This window comes from Leopardus geoffroyi, chromosome A2, assembly GCF_018350155.1.
Source record: "Leopardus geoffroyi isolate Oge1 chromosome A2, O.geoffroyi_Oge1_pat1.0, whole genome shotgun sequence".
NCBI lineage: Eukaryota > Metazoa > Chordata > Mammalia > Carnivora > Felidae > Leopardus > Leopardus geoffroyi.
The window spans coordinates 98,868,671-98,885,498 of NC_059331.1; the positions used below are offsets into that span (position 1 = coordinate 98,868,671).

A 16,828-nucleotide genomic window follows, 5' to 3' on the forward strand; every position below is an offset into this window, starting at 1 on the left:
GCAGCCCCGCCACGCCCTGCCGCCCTGGCTTCACGGTCGTCTCCAAGGGCCAGGTCCAAGGAGACCTTTGCTCGCGGGGATTCCCTCTTGTCTTCAAGGCTGCACGTGCAGGAGGGAGTCTGGGGTGCAGCTTCGGCAAGAACACACCCTTCGGCGGGACGATAGAGGGAGTTTGCTGCTAAAAGCAGCGGAATTCTCCCTCAGCAACTCGAACGGAATGAAGGGTCGGGGCAAGGCGGGGAACTGAGTTCACAGCCGAAAGTTCGCGTTTCGGGAAGTCAAGATGAGCTGGAGAATTGATCCCGAGACACTGGACGGAGCGATACGCGAAGATATCGAAGCGATGAGCTTTAACTCACCCTTCTCCAGGGTTTGGGGCACCGGGCCTTATTTCCTGGCCTTTGTGCCCTGTCTCAGAATGCTGAATATGGTGGGTGCGCAGTTCCGTTTGTGACTGGGTGGATTTGTGACTGTCCGTATCCCCATCATTGATGGGATAAAGAACATCAGAAGTGAAGGAAAAGAAATAAATCGGTAACAAGAAGATGCCCAAAGTGGAGAAGGGAAAAAGAGTTACTTTGGGAAGTTAGCCTTTCAAAAGACTCCTTGATTCTTCTTTCTGCTGGGTCTTGAGTTCCTGCCACGAGAGGAATGAATTTTCCCCTCTTGTAATGAAGATTAGGTTGGAAGGAGAGGGGCTGGCTGGAGCTGGGGAAGACTTTCGTAGGCGTTAGGACAGAGCAAAAAAGTGCATCTTTGAGCGTAATCTGTTTTTATTTACCAAGAGAAAGAAATAATGGCTCTAGGGGCGCCTGCGTGGCTCAGTCGGTTGCGCTTCCGATTTCGGCTCAGGTCATGATCTCACGGTTCCTGAGTTCGAGCCCCGCGTCGGGCTCTGGGCGGACAGCTGGGAGCCTGGACCCTGCTTCAGATTCTGTGTCTCCCTTTCTCTCTGCTATTCCCTGCTCTCTCGCGCTCTCTCTCAAAGATAAATAAACATTAAAAAAATTTAAAAAAAAAAAAAAAGAAAAAGAAAGAAAGAATGGCTCTATTGAGTTCAACTGAGAACAAGATTTACCAGAACTGGAGATGTTAAGAAAATAAAAGTTGGTCCCTGATCTATGGGACACATGATTACAGCATGAATTATGGTACCATACATAATTATGGTATGAATAACAATGCTACCACTTATGCTGCACCTACTATGTGCCTTGCATTGAACTTAGTACTTTACCTTTGTTAACTATTTTAATTCTCTGGACAATCTCTGAGGCTGTTAACATTATCCCAGTGTAATAGGTGAGAAAACTACAGCACAGAGTGGCTGTGTAACTTGCCCTAGGTCACACAGCTGGTGAACGGCAGTCAGGCAGTTGGCTGCAGAGCCTGTGCCAATCATGGTGCTGCTTCTGTCAAAGCTGTGGAAGAAGGGCTATCCTGAAGGAGTGCTGTAACGTCTAGTGTTGTATGAATAAGATAATTATTTTTAAGATGATTAATTTTAAGAGTCCAAACTGAGGAAAAATTTAATGGTGTTTTCATAAGGATTTAGGAGGTGAGAGAGAAAGAAAAGAATGCTCCCCAAGTTGAGGGGTCAATACGTGTGACACAAGAATGCATGCAAGTCTTGGGGCGCCTGGGTGGCGCAGTCGGTTAAGCGTCCGACTTCAGCCAGGTCATGATCTCGCGGTCTGTGAGTTCGAGCCCCGCGTCGGGCTCTGGGCTGATGGCTCAGAGCCTGGAGCCTGTTTCCGGTTCTGTGTCTCCCTCTCTCTCTGCCCCTCCCCCGTTCATGCTCTGTCTCTCTCTGTCCCAAAAATAAATAAACGTTGAAAAAAAAATTAAAAAAAAAATAATAAAAAGTTGGAAAGATATACATGAGAAACTAATAAATTGGTTCCTGTAAATGGAGCAGATGGGACAGGAAGAGACTTCTCAATGTGTACCTTTTTATATCAGCTTGATCTTTGACATGTAAGAAGAAATGTCTATGAAAACAAATGACCCATATTTTGGATGAAATTCATGAACAAACAGGATGTGGGGGTGCTGCTATTCCTACTGCTTCCCACGTCAATGTGAACATTTGTTTCAAAGAATTACAGGTCACATGTAACACTGTGCTGTGATGGAACACCAGATGTATTCACATCCACTCAATTTAACTTGTGCTCTGGAATGGTGTGTTCACCTCCATTGAATTTAACTTGTGGGAGATTGGAGACAAGGAACATTTCTTGTCGTTCACATTGAGTAGTATCTGATGAGCCTTACACCTGCTTAGCACTGAAGACATATTGTGGACACGATATCCTTGCCTTCAAGGGGCTTACATTCAGGGTTGGTGGTGGGTGGCGGCGGCGGGGGGGGGGGGATATATTTTTAGGAGGGAAGAAGGGAAGGACGACAGAAAAGATAGGAGGGAGGGAAGGGGAAGGGGAAAGAAAAAGAGGCAAAGTAAATCAATTGTTTCATATTCTTTTATGAAGTGGTCAGCCAAGTGTGGCCACAAGAGAAGACAGAGAAACAATTTATTATATTACAGGTCCTAGAGACAGGAGGTAGGGTACACCACGCCATTCCATGTATTAAAAAACTTTTTTGAGTGAACTGAAAGTTATCCTCTTTGCAATAATAAAAATTAGGCTTTTTTTCTCCTCTTCCCTGCCTTCTGCTTTATGGAATAAAAATCCTCAAAACCAGGAGCAGAAAACCAAGAGAGCTGTTGGGGTTCTCTCAACCCTTCTTCCACACTCAGAAATCCTTCCGTGAAGGGGCACCCGGGTGGCTCAGTCCATTAGGCGTCCAATTTTGGCTCTGGTCATGATCTCACGGTTGGTGAGTTTGAGCCCCAAGTCATGCTCTGTGCATGCTGACAGCTCAGAGCCTGGAACCTGCTTCAGATTTTGCATCTCCCTCTCTCTCTGTGCCTCTCGTTTGCACTCTGTCTCTTTCTCAAAAATAAATAAACATTAAGAAAAAAAAAAAGAAATCCCTCTGTGGAAAAGCCGAGTGAGGAATGACAATTATTGAGTAGCTAAAGAGAGGAGGAAATGCACAGTTTAGTGGTGGGTGCTGTTTAATTTTTCATTGCTTTGCCGGATAGACATTCACCAGCCTAGTTAAGTTGTGAATCCAGGATGGGATTCAAACTGAGCAAATCAAAGTTTAAAAAACTTAAAAAAAAAAAAAAAAAAAACACAAAAAAAACACACAAAAACAAAACAAAACAAAAAAAAACACACACACAAAAAAAAAAACCAAAAAAAAAAAAAACTCCTTAGAGGAGTTAATCATAATTAATCCATATATACAATGAGAAAAAAAGCACTGTATCACCGCTTATATTTAATTTCCCTTGTTCGTGTATTAGGTGTTCACATTCACATTTAGCTGTTGAAAAAGAGCTCAGGTTTTGTGAAAAACCAAAATGATACCTATTGTCACAGCACAGGATGTCAGATTAAAAAGAATGAAAACACTCGGACTCCTATGGGCCCTGGATCCACCTAGTGGTGACATATCCTAATTGCAGTTTCACTCTTTTTGAATGACGGCTTCTTAATAACCCACCAAACTGTTAAACTCAATCTATGATCACAGTAAGATTACCATATATAAATGCAGCCTTTGTGATTAGATAAAACAAAATCCTTGGCCCACACAGGCCAAAATGGAATTTATTTTAAAAATTCTCTTTGTATTTCTAAGATAAATAATACACGAGCTTATTCAATTATATTTACTTTCGTCCAAATAAGACTTCTAACAAATACAACAGAAAACAAGTATATTTTATGCCTACACTATTCTACTCTTCATGAATGTATATTTTTAGATAGTCACTGTTATCATCCAAAACATATGCTTCTTGGTTTTGGATATCTAGTGAACAATATTTAATCTTGCTTTATTCATCTGTTGACTTATTTTTTTTTCTTATGGATAATGAAAACAATCATTATTTTAGCATGAATTAGTTCCATTATACGTAAGAGACTACTTTAAAATGTAAATAAGGGGCGCCTGGGTGGCGCAGTCGGTTAAGCGTCCGACTTCAGCCAGGTCACGATCTCTCGGTCCGTGAGTTCGAGCCCCGCGTCGGGCTCTGGGCTGATGGCTCGGAGCCTGGAGCCTGTTTCCGATTCTGTGTCTCCCTCTCTCTCTGCACCTCCCCCATTCATGCTCTGTCTCTCTCTGTCCCAAAAATAAATAAACGTTGAAAAAAAAAATAAATAAAATAAAATAAAATAAAATAAAATAAAATGTAAATAAAAACACAGGTCAAGTAGACAGAGGCCAAGGTTAAGAATAGTTCTGCAGTTTACATTTAAGTCATTAAGGGGCACCTGGGTGACTCAGTTGGTTAAGCATCTGACTCTTGATATCAGCTTGAATCATGATCTCACAGTTTGTGAGTTCGAGCCCTACCTTGGGCTCTGCACTGATGGCCCAGAGCCTGCTTGGGATTCTGTCTCTCCTTCTCTCTGCCCCTCCCCAGTTTGTGCTTGCTCTCTTGCTCTCTCAAAATAAATAAATAAACTTAAAAAAAATAAAAGTCATTAAAAGATTCATTAAGAAGTATAACTCAAATTGATACCTAAAAAAAAAAAAAACAGAAGAAACTGTACAATAGGTAAATGAGTAAATAAGGAGATCCTCATTAGTTCTGTGGCAGTAGCTTCCTGTAGTGGGTAACATTTCTATTTCTTCCTGCAGTACAGCCTCTGGCATCAGAAATAGATGGGGAGCCACCCCTCACTAGGTGTATGACCTTGAACACCTGTGAAATGTTAATAGTTATGTAATAACAATACCTACTCCCTCAGGACTGTAATCAGGACTCAATGAGATAATGCACATACAATTGTTGGTGCATTGTCTGCCAAATTTAAGTAACTGCCAAATAGTTTGATGATAATGATGCTGACAATGGGAAAAAAGTATGAGAGGCAAAGTGCCTTGGTAGGGTACAGTGGGTAGAAACACATGTAAGTCTCTCTCCAAGGCTTAAGATGATTTGAACCGGACATTTAGTGAGTGGAAAGAACTTTCCTCTGGGAGGCAGACACCCTCGGTCCTGTCCCTAGCATTTCTAGGGCTGACCGTGTGGCTGGCCCTGGACGGCTGACTTCATCTCTCCCAGTGAAGTTCACAGTGGTGTTCAAATGGGGAGGTGCCATGACCTGCCAGCTCCAACTTCTCATCTCTCCTTTGTAGGCAGGTGTGCTCCCATTAAAGAAGAGAGCTGATGAAATACTCCATACTCACTGAGAATTCCAGCTGCAATATTTAGTTAATTCTTTGTTCCATTTTATTCAAAGAAGGAGCTCATTTACATTCAGCTTTCAATGAAAGAAATTAATGTTGCCATGCTTGCTGATCCCAAGGAAACCCCATAAGGAAGCGGCCACTTTCCCATTCTCCTCCTGCAGACATGCCTTGAGAATTAAACAACAGGCAAAACTTGGATTTCAGTTAGCCTTTAATCTAACTCCCAACTTGTTAATAGTATACAAAGATGTAAGTAGAAAACATCCTAATGTTATCTATCAGTAGTTCTGAACAGTCACAGTGGTCACACTGTTGGAGCTGAGGTCACTCACATTTTAAGGAAATGCAGTCTACCCTGTTTTCAGTGGAACGCATGCTCTGGCAGTTGGCAGGCAGAGAGATGAGGCTTATTTTGTTCAGTGTATCCAGTTGACTGGAAGCAGCTGTGTTCTCTCTCCTTTACTCAGCAGTTTTAAACACTGTCCCTTTTCCTTTTATTTTAAAAGTGCTATCAGAACTGAAGGGGGCTTTCCTTGCTAAAATAAAATTAACTATACGTGTCATACATTTCTGGGTCCACTTTTCATGGTTAAATCCCCACAGAATTAGCAATTCATAGAAACTTAATTGTTAAAAGAAGTTAGCACACTTGTATCCCAAAAGTACAATTTAGAGTTCGCAGTATAGGGCTCTGTGGTATAAAGTGCCTATGAGCAACTTTCTATCATATACTGAGGCCACGGAACTTCCCTGGAGAACAGATCCATTGTTGGCATAAACAGTAGTCACGGTAGGCTTCTCAGATAGAATATTCTGGATGCGGAGAACCTATTCAGGGGATACAAAAGATTAATACGGAACCGCCATACACCCATGTCACTCAATCACCAATAATCCCTGTCTTCCACAATGACACAATGATTAAGAGGACATGCTGTTGAAAACAGCAGTTACCAATCTTTTTAATGTTTAAGTGAAAATACTTTTTTTAAACCTTCAAAGAAAGTACTTTCTTAAACCGTTTAGTTGCGCATGCCAACACAGGATTTACTGTTATTATAGTAATTGAGCATTAATGGAAATATTTCCACACCAATGTGAGTACTTTCGCACTACTTTAGCAGGAACAGAAGTCATGTCATGGGGTGAGCTGACAATAAGCTAGGTATTTGAAATTGCCAGTATACCACACAAGGAGGGCACATGTCTTTATAGAAAATGCCTTTTGACCAGTTTCCACCGTAATTTAGTACATCAAAAGATTATCTTTCTGAAAGTATTTGAATAAGTGAAATTCTGCCAATTATTGGCTTACAGCACTTAGAAAATCACTGCATAAGTTTATTGAATTATTGGTTTAAAAGGGCTAAACAAACCATCCCTGTGACAGTTTACTGTATTATTAGTTCAAAAGGACTTGAGTCATTAAAGTTGAAAAATTAAGGTTTAAAAAATATGAAAAACCTCTGATGACGGAGGATTGTTTGGGTCATAAACGAAGAGCTTCTGGCCATTAGGATGACAGCCTACGAAGATGTCCCCCGAGGAAGGATCAATAGATAAATTATCCACTAGTGTATCCAACTTGAGTACCTTCCAAATGAAAAAACGTCAATATCTAAATGACATGAGAAACTTGATTAAATAATTTAGGGCTAACCTTTCTCACCTCTTTACACGTGGGAAAATTATACACAGCTCCCTGCTTCCACCCTTTTAGCACCAATATTGCCTAAAATAAATTTAATAAACTGGCTTAGAGTCACTTTTCATCTTCCCTGAAATTAAGAAAGTTAGGGCGATAATCCATCTCTCTAAAAAATGGACTCCTTCTCCCTTAAAAGATGCACAATGATCAGTTAGCTCTAGGAACTCATTCAAAGCAAAATAGGAAATTCTTAATCAATCTAAAATATGTGTTGTCAAGCAGGAAGAAAATAATAATGGTGTGGAACCCAATTTCTCCCTTCATTTATTATTGAAAGAGCTGACAATGTGCATAAATCTTCATTGTGGAATCCGTCTATTAGTCTTTTCAATTGTGAAAATTCTTATTGGAATTCATTGGGTACTACCAGTACTGCACGGAATGGGCTCTAAATCTGATGCAAATATCACTCCCAACCCTCTGCTGCGTGTAATCACTCAGTCCTTGTGATTGCTGGGGACAGGAGACTTGCCTGGTTTAGGCAGGAAATATTTAAAAACCCAGAATGGCAACACTGGCATCATAGTCTCTTCTAAGTGAAGCATTGTGGCAATAGAGTATAACTATGTAATTACAAACTGTAATAGATTAAGGTCTACTTATTATATGTAAAATAAGTATTTTACCTTCAATTGAGTTAAGTTCATATTAGGGTGTTTTTCCAAAACATGAATTTCATGAGCCAGTATATCAGCAACGTAGATGTACCTTCACAGAAAGGACACACTAGTTAGAGTTCTGTGCCAGTATAAAGCTTCGTTAACACAGTATGGAAGAATAAGTCTTAATAACCTGCCAAGAAGTTAATCAATGATGGGCCCTCAGGGACTACTTGATAAAGGTCAATTTTTATTTAAAAAGTACGCTTTCAAAATCAATTCATTGTTGCTACAAACAATCCCGGAATTGCTTAAATTATTTTTTGAAAGGTTTGTAAGGGGGAAAATAATACAGGACATTATCTTGAATATAAAATCTGTGATATTTGCTGCCGAAAGGACAACAAAACAAATGTTTGACTTCCAGAAAAAAGTTTTTACATCCCACAATATAATTTGATATTTCTAGGTGTCATTTTCATGTAGAAATATACAAAGCAGGACACACTTTATTATTTATTAATAGTCATTCACATTCGATAAAATATTTATTAGCATATTGAGAATTTTCAGAGTGAGAGATAAGTATCTATTCAGAACAATCCGTCTACATCTAAGGACGGTGAATTAATGGACTCCTTTACGGTAATTTTACTCGTTGAATTGACTGTTCCATGGCAACTGTTCTATTGAGCAATTATCTTGTGTAAAGCCATGAACTCAGTATTGTGACAGACATAAAGAAGAGGCAGACTCTTCCTAAAAAGTTCATAGCATGTGGGGATGATCAGACTGGTTTGTACACATTAAACAAATAATACAACATGATCGGTACCGTGAAAAATATTTCAGGTCTAGAGACTGAAGAAATATCTAACTCCTGAGAACATAGGAGGCTTCACAAAGGAAATGCATCTGCAGTGGATATGGAAGGAGAGACCGGATTTGAGGAAATGAGGACAAAGCACCTTCTAGGCAGAAAACATGTGAGCAAAGGCACAGGGGCAAGAAGGAGAGAGGCATATTTGCAAAATAATGAGTTCTTTGTCTAAAGCAGGGAAAGTATGAAAACAGTTGAAAAGCGAAGTTGAAGCTCGCCTATTAAAGAAAGTCTAACCCTTTAGCTTGCCTTGATTTGATAAGCAATTGGGTCCCTCTGAATTTTTAGAATAACAAAGTGGCATAATAACAAATGGTCAGTTCCATTCAACAAGTACTGTGCATTTGATCTGCACCTGGCAGTGCTCAGCAGGAGAAGTCAAAGAGGAAGCACACAGAGCCCCCTCTCTTGGAGGGCCTCAAAGGCTAACGGAATACAGAACAACAAAACTAACAACAATGCAAAAAATGGAAGTAGACTGAAAACAAGTTGGAAGGAAGTCTAATACGCTAGCCAGAGAGGCTGAGAACCTAAACCAGGCAGGTGTCAGAGGGAAAGAAAAGGGGACTCGAATGAGGGCAGAAGCCCCAGTGGATAGGAAGGTGAAGGAGAAGGAGTTAGAGCTGAATCCTCTTTTATCAGTATTGTTTGTAGCTTGGGTGCTGGAAAGTCTGATTCTCATAATGGAAAGATAAGAGTTGGGGAGAACAACAGATTTCACAGGAGAGTTACAATGATTCCACATTCATTTTCTGTAATCAAAAGCAGAAATTGTGTCATGAAAAATGACATTTTAGTTGCCAAGGAATGCCAAATTTCTTTCCTGTTATATTTGTAGTAAATTGTTCAGTGTGCTCAGGGAGTAAATGGGAAAGTTAATAAAACTTAATATCCTTTCTGTATACGATGGTTGGACATATAGAAACAGTGAGATAACTCGGTGTGGGGGGGGCGATTTGGCAAAATCTATACAAGGTAACATTTAAAGGGATCACTCCTTGAGTAAGTGGTTCTATTCTGAGGGGTTTGTTCTATAGAAACACTTGTACAAATGTGGAAAGAGGAAGGGTTCATAGCACTACATTTAGCCAGTGCCCAGCTGGCATTTGAACCCAGGTCTCTCTGTATCATCCCCAAACCTGAAGGTGGATCTTGCTGTAATGCTCACTTAGGGGGCTGTTCCTTAAAAATATCTGGAGTGGGGCGCCTGGGTGGCGCAGTCGGTTAAGCGTCCGACTTCAGCCAAGTCACGATCTCGCGGTCTGTGAGTTCGAGCCCCGCGTCGGGCTCTGGGCTGATGGCTCAGAGCCTGGAGCCTGTTTCCGATTCTGTGTCTCCCTCTCTCTCTGCGCCTCCCCCATTCATGCTCTGTCTCTCTCCGTCCCAAAAATAAATAAACGTTGAAAAAAAAATAAATAAAAATTAAAAAAAAAAAATATCTGGAGGAATGCTGACAAAGTGCAGCCTGCTTGGGATTCTCTCTCTCTCTCTCCCTCTCTCTGCCCTGCCCCGCCCCGCCCACTCATGCTTATTCTCTCTCTCAAAATAAATAAATAAGCTATAAAATAAATACTTAAAAAAATAGCTGGAGAAGCTTCAGTGTTAAATGAGAAATACAAAGTACTTTTTATTTAAAAAAAAAAAAAAAAAAAAACAACGGAGAAAAAGCCTCCTGCATATCCATTAACAGATAATTGGTTTAATCAGTTTAGGATCATGCCTATAATGGAATAATATACAGCCAATAAAACAAAGACGTATTTATTTAAAGGAAACACATACCTCATACTTTAATATGTTTATGTAAATATGGTCCCACTCCATAAAAATATGCATTTATAAAATTAAGTTCTACAATGATATATACCAAAATTTAGATACTGTATGTAAACACATAATACACACACACACACACACACACACACACACATATGTATATAATATACATACATATACCATACACCGAAATAATATCAAGAAAGCTTTTTACACTAGGGAAAAAACAAAAGCAAAGTGAAGAATTTGGCCCAGCACCACGACTAAGGAGAAATGAAGATACTCTAATAAAGAATCATACTTTTTATCAGGTGAAATATTGATCCCATTTGCTGCATCAAACCCTTCTGCTACCACTTTAACTTCATCTGGACTGTAGTAAACAACATTTGCCCAGTGTAAGTTCAAGTATGTTTCCAAATACTTTAAGAAAGGATCAGAGAAATAGTGGTCATTGGTGGCATAGAAATGTGCCGGTCCAACAGCTATGATATCATTCACACTGAAAGAGAAAAAATAATGTGTGAGAGAAAATAACAAGCCAGTTGGTCTCCATACTAAAGATTAAGTCTCTAGAAGGTGTACATAATATGTGCTTCAAACTTTTTGGTACGAGCCTTCCCAGGAAAAGCTCAGCTAAAATCAAATGGCTGTAGTCACATGCAATCTACTATAATATCATTTTTTCAGAGAACAGTTTTGTATGATAACAGGTAATCTGAAGACAGGTCATTTAGCAATTATGGCAGGACTATTATAAAAGAAAAGAGAACTTGGTGCCAACAGGGTATGTTTTTTGACAGCAAGAAATGTAGGGTTTAACAACAGTATGAAAGGACACGGCTGTCTATGGTACAGAGCTGGGTAGAACCTCATTGGCTGGTGAGCTGGTTAGGCCATCAATAACATTTACCTAGCTTCCATTTACTCAGTTGCTAGATTTTCCTGTATTGCTCTGCCTAGTGATTAGTCAAAGTAAAGGCCGACTGTTCAATTTCTACCTGACTCACAAAGCTGACCTGACGAGACTAGTGAGCACTCGATAAACACTTGCAGAGAGGCGGATGATGAAACTGCCATAGTAAAATGCTTCAGGTGAGAGATTTATACGCGAAAAACAATTACATTTTTAAAACTAGTTAGGCAAGGGTGTTATTAAATTTAAATTCCAATTACCCTATGCAAAAATTTCTGAAAGAGCCTCTTTCTTCTTTGTTAAATGGAAAACAGAGCTACAGGGTAGGTGAGTCCCCTCTTTCTGAAAGAGTACCGTGATACAGAGGCTGCCTGGACAGTACTTATGCTCCTACTTATCATGAGGTGCATTTTTGGAAGAATGATTGGAAGTTCCATGCATAAGTCCTAGACAGGGATGGAGAAATTAAAAATATGCATCAAGTTCAGACTTAAAAGAAGCAGTAGGCTAAGGCACGCTGAGCTGGGATGATACACATGATTCTCTTTTGGCCACATTATCAACTGGCTGTATCTTCGGGAAGTAGGAGCGATGCACTTCCAGTCTGTACCCCTCCAGTTCTGTGGAGCCATTAGCCCACAGCTAGCACTACCCCTGTGAAAGCACATTGTATCAGTCCCATACAAAGCACACAGACTTCATTTAAACCAGGCCACTCCTCCTTGGCAGGACAACTATTAGTATTTGGATGATGAGTCATCTGAAATGGAAGGTGACAGCAGGAAAAACAGTGAGGTTTGTCTTCTACTCCCAAGATGGCCCTGAAGAGCATCTCCCCTGTAATCCAGTGTTTTATCATTTCTCAAGGGAATCCTCACAGAGCACTGATTATTATGAGTGCCAATGACTTTCCCTGCTCTACAAGGAAGCTACACACGCACATATTTATGTATGCGTATATATACGTGTATTTTACCTCTTCTCAAGGCTGAGAAGGACCATCGTGGGGAATATACGGAAATGCCAGAGATAAATCGGAGAATGAACAAAGGGACTGAGTACCTTGGAAGAAGTTCATGTTTGATTGTTTTTAGGTGCAAAAGAGAATTTTCTTCTTCTTCAAATTTAAAAATTTCCACTGTATTCTTAAATTCTGGGTGGTTTACAACAAAGAGATAAACTGTGTCATCTAAAGAATTGAAAGAACAGAGTTAATTTACAAGACATAACCATAGGACCTCTGGGCAGACACTGACATTTAAATACCACAGGCGAGGAAAGGTTGAATGTATAAACTGTTAGACGACCTAACATCATTCTTCTTCCCCTTCTTTCCCATCACTGTCTGGCTGGTGTTATTTCTGATCGTTGGTCCCCTGACCTTTAAGAAAGAGTGTTTCCCACTCCATATACAGAATTCATGAATAATCTGTTTATAGTTTAATTCAGAAATATAGCTCTCTTTTAATGCAATAATCATAGGTCTGTGAAAAAGGTTATGAAATCTAAACATTCTCTCAGGTGTTAACTGTTAGAAATTTCAAATGTAGCCTAAGTTGCTGCTAGCTGGAGAGGCAAATGATCAACTTATTTGTATGAAGAATACAGAAATAATTCATGAGTTAATTGTTCTTCTCTTACTATAGAAATGATCCAAATCTATGTTCCACAGTCATTTGCAAACCATGATAAGTTTCTTAATGTGGGTAGCTCATCAGCTCTTACCGCGGTCTATGAAAGTGCTGATACCATGTGGATTAAACGAAGCCAAATTGAACCCACGGCTGATTCTTAATTCCAGTGCCCTCGGGTTTTCTTCTTTTAGATCCATCATTAGTATCCCTCCAGGCTTATCTGGGGAAAAGCTGTGGAGTCCTGGACATTTTAAACCCTTTTCAAAACAGAGGAAAAAGTTAAATATAGAGGCTTAAGTGTGTTTACGGGCTAAAATGGGCAGTATAAATAAAAGATAAATAGATCCTTTGATTAAAGGTGGTGGTATTAAAGCTACAAATGGCAAGAAAGCAGAGAGGAGACAATAGGAAAAATAGGAATTGGGGGCTGGTGAGCTGCAAGACGAACAAGAAATGATTTTTCTGAGTTGAGGCACAAGACCAGGGGTATAGTCTCTTAAGTGGATAACCACAAAGTTGGTGGCCCGGAAGATACCAGGCAGAGTTGAGGATGGGAGAAGTGAAAGTTTACATATGGACTGAAGTCTTGGTGAATGGCTGCAGTCAAGACTCCCCTCCTTGTCTCACACCCCAGATCCAATCTGTCAGGAAATCCTGTTGACTTTACCTTGAAAATATATCCCTTCATAAAGATGTGAACATTCCTCCTGACCTTTTCCGTGACTGCTTTGGCCCAAACCACCACTGCAATTGTGGCAACAGTCTCACAACTGCCCTTTCTGCTTTTTTCTGGCTTTTCCCTATGGAAGACTGGTCTCCCATCAGCATCCAAATTATCCCAAGGATGTCATGCCTCTGACCAAAACTCCATCTCACTCAGATTAAAAAGTGGACGTTCTTATGATTTACTAAAGACCCTGTATGATCTGCCCTGCTCACCCTCCTACACGTTCCTCGACCACAAACACTCTAGGTCTCTGCTCCCATCTCCTATTGGCCACACTGGCTTCCCTGATGGTCTTTGAACAAACCAGGCACATTCTCGCCTCAGGGCCTTTATATCCATTGCTCCCTCTGCCTAGGAACGCTACCCCCCGCCCCCCACCAGATACCTAAGGCTCCTAGATTCTTTATCTCTGTTGTCAAAGGTCACTTATTGCCATTTGACATAGATACATTTTTACACGTACATAAATGGCAGCCTGACCACACCCTCAGCATGGCTGTCCCTCTCCACTGCCCCACCTTCCTTTATTTCTTGTAAAAGTACTACTACATCTGACACATATTCATTCTCTCCCCATTGGAACATGAGCCAGGACTTTGCCTCCTTTGTTTGCTGCTAGATCCCAGGGCCTGGAGCAGTGCCTGGCAGGTAGTTCGTCCTTTTCCCACTGATTGCAACTATCGCCTTTATCGTGTACTAGACCCCTCTTTATATATTGATCTGTTTGGGGACTCATGCCTATTCCTGTACCAATATACCACTTTTTAATCTCTATAGCTTTGTTTATAACATACATATATACATGACTATATATATATATATATATATATATATATATATATGTATATATATAGCTCATTTATTTTCCTGTATAAAATTTGAAAATTAAGTTGCTATTCTGAATGGAACATTATTTTTATTTTTATGACTATTGCATTTTCTATTTGTTTTTTCCTAGTGCATGAGAAGGCGAGGAGTTTTACATGTTCATTCTGAATAGTCTGATCCAACCATTTCATTGAACTCTCTCTCCCCTTAGGTCAAACAGTCTGTTAGTTGAATCTCTTGGATTGTTTAAAAAGCAGGTAATGACAATGTCTGAAAATTATGGCAGTTTTGACTTTTTTTTCTACTTCCTATTATTTTCTTGTTTTATTGGGTTATTAAGAATTCTAGTAGGGGCGCCTGGGTGGCGCAGTCGGTTAAGCGTCCGACTTCGGCCAGGTCACGATCTCGCGGTCCGTGAGTTCGAGCCCCGCGTCAGGCTCTGGGCTGATGGCTCAGAGCCTGGAGCCTGTTTCCGATTCTGTGTCTCCCTCTCTCTCTGCCCCTCCCCCGTTCATGCTCTGTCTCTCTCTGTCCCAAAAATAAATAAACGTTGAAAAAAAATTTAAAAAAAAAAAAAAAAAAGAATTCTAGTAGAGGGGTGCCTGGGTGGCTCAGTCAGTTAAAGCATCTGCTCTTGATTTCAGCTCATGTCATGATCTCACAGTTTGTGAGTTCAAGCCCCGTGGGCTCTGCACTGACAGCACAGAACCTGCTTGGGATTCTCTCTCTCTCTGCTTCTACCTCACTTACGTATGCTCTCTTTCCAGATAAGCAAATAAACTTAAAAAAATTGTTTCAAATTAAAAAAAATAATAAAAAGAGCTATAGTAGATTACTGATGGTCACAGTATTTGGGGGTGCTGTGTCCCTTTTTTAAACATTTATGGGAAGGTAGCACCAGTGGTAATGTTACACCACTGAGAATGATGTTTGCTGTAGGTTTCAGAGAAATTACCTTCTATGTCTAGTTTTCTGGGATCCTTCAAGCAGGAATGAACTGTTGCATTTTTATTCAGTGTTTTCTGGGGACCCACTGAAATGACCTAGGTCTTTTCTCTTTCAAATCTTTTCAGTCATATTTTATGCAAGTTTAAAACAGTGTACAAAAATGTAGTCTCACTTTGTGTACAAAATTGAACATAACAGGAATTCTCCCCAATTAAAAAAAAAATCTATCAAAATGCTCTAACTTCAAGGCTGGCAGGCTCAGCAAGCAAAAAACTGGAATTGTACTATTGCTACATGGGAGTGCCACTTCTATTTTGGAGCACTGTCCCATAAACAAGAGCATGATTTCAATGCACAGAAAGCAGGGATGGTGATAACTATTCATGATTATTTTAATATTGCCCATCACATAAATCTGTTTTTTTCCTCTTTTTAAAAGTTTTACTTACTTTTACTTGCAGCAAAATATACGTACCAAAATTGATCACTTTCACCATTTTAAGTGTAGAGTTCAGCAGTGTTAAGTGCATTCACATTGTCATTTAAATCTTTTTTGTATTCTATTCTGTGTCATACAATTCTTCAGTAAGGGTGATGTGGGGCTGGAGGTCACCCTCAAACCCACAGCTATGCAAAGTGTGGAACAGGATGGGTTACATGGGCTAACATGCTTGGAGGAAGAACAAACAGCTGCCATGAGGTACACATTACTCGTTACTCATTTAGAAAGAAGTGCATTCTGGGAAATAGTAGAGACAATGCTGAGTAATTTAAAAAACAGCAGTAAAGTGGGATTATTTCTAAATTTGAAAAAAAGAAAAGACAGTCATATCACCAAGGAAGGACAAAAAAGCTGAAGAAATTCTGTTGACATGCCTACAAGATCATTATGACTATTCTAAGCCCCTTAGTGAAAATGGCTATAGATTTATGCGCTTGGAGACCTCACTCCTCCTAATTCAGATTTATTCCTATGGGGGCTGAGATCTTGAAACAGGTGAGTTCTGGATTACACAAATCTCTGAGAACACGTCCTTTGCAAAACAAAAAACAAAAAACCAAAAACCAACACCAACAACAAACACAAAAAAAAAACAAAAACCAAAAAGAAACACATACACACACACACACGCACGCACACACACACCTCAGCAAGTGCTTTCTACTTTCCTCAGGATTTTTGCGCCTGTAGTTATGAATAATTTTGATGAGGAATCCCAGTGTTTTCTCCTAAGCCTATAGACATATGTGCAAGCATGTGCTTCCAAACGAACAACCCAGAGACCTACTAGAAATATCATTTTACTCATTCTGTGTAGGTAATTAAATAAAACTTGTCTTTTGAAACTGTATTTTTAAAATTTCATATAAATATTAGTGTGTCTGCCAAAGCCTACAATGTTTCTTTTTTCCCTCAGTGGTAACAACCAACTGTTCAGTCTTTCACCTAAAACCTATCAGGAACCTGAAGAGTGTTCTAACCCTCATTCTCCTCTAAGCCAAGTTCTCTCAGCTTTCCCATACCTCTCACAACT

At 39.9% G+C, this 16,828-nt stretch overlaps 1 protein-coding gene across 1 annotated transcript in view; it reads right to left on the minus strand.

Moving 5' to 3' along the window:
* Nucleotides 1-5,470: 5,470 nt before the first annotated feature.
* PON2 (paraoxonase 2) overlaps nt 5,471-16,828 on the minus strand; it is a 28,979-nt gene continuing 17,621 nt past the window's right edge. Inside the window, exons 4-9 of the mRNA XM_045494847.1 lie at nt 12,882-13,047; nt 12,219-12,345; nt 10,542-10,742; nt 7,612-7,693; nt 6,742-6,870; nt 5,471-6,105 (exon numbers count right to left, since the gene is read on the minus strand). Of these exons, the coding sequence (XP_045350803.1) occupies nt 5,947-6,105; nt 6,742-6,870; nt 7,612-7,693; nt 10,542-10,742; nt 12,219-12,345; nt 12,882-13,047 (864 nt within the window). The 3' untranslated portion in view covers nt 5,471-5,946. The remainder of the gene's footprint in view (nt 6,106-6,741; nt 6,871-7,611; nt 7,694-10,541; nt 10,743-12,218; nt 12,346-12,881; nt 13,048-16,828) is intronic.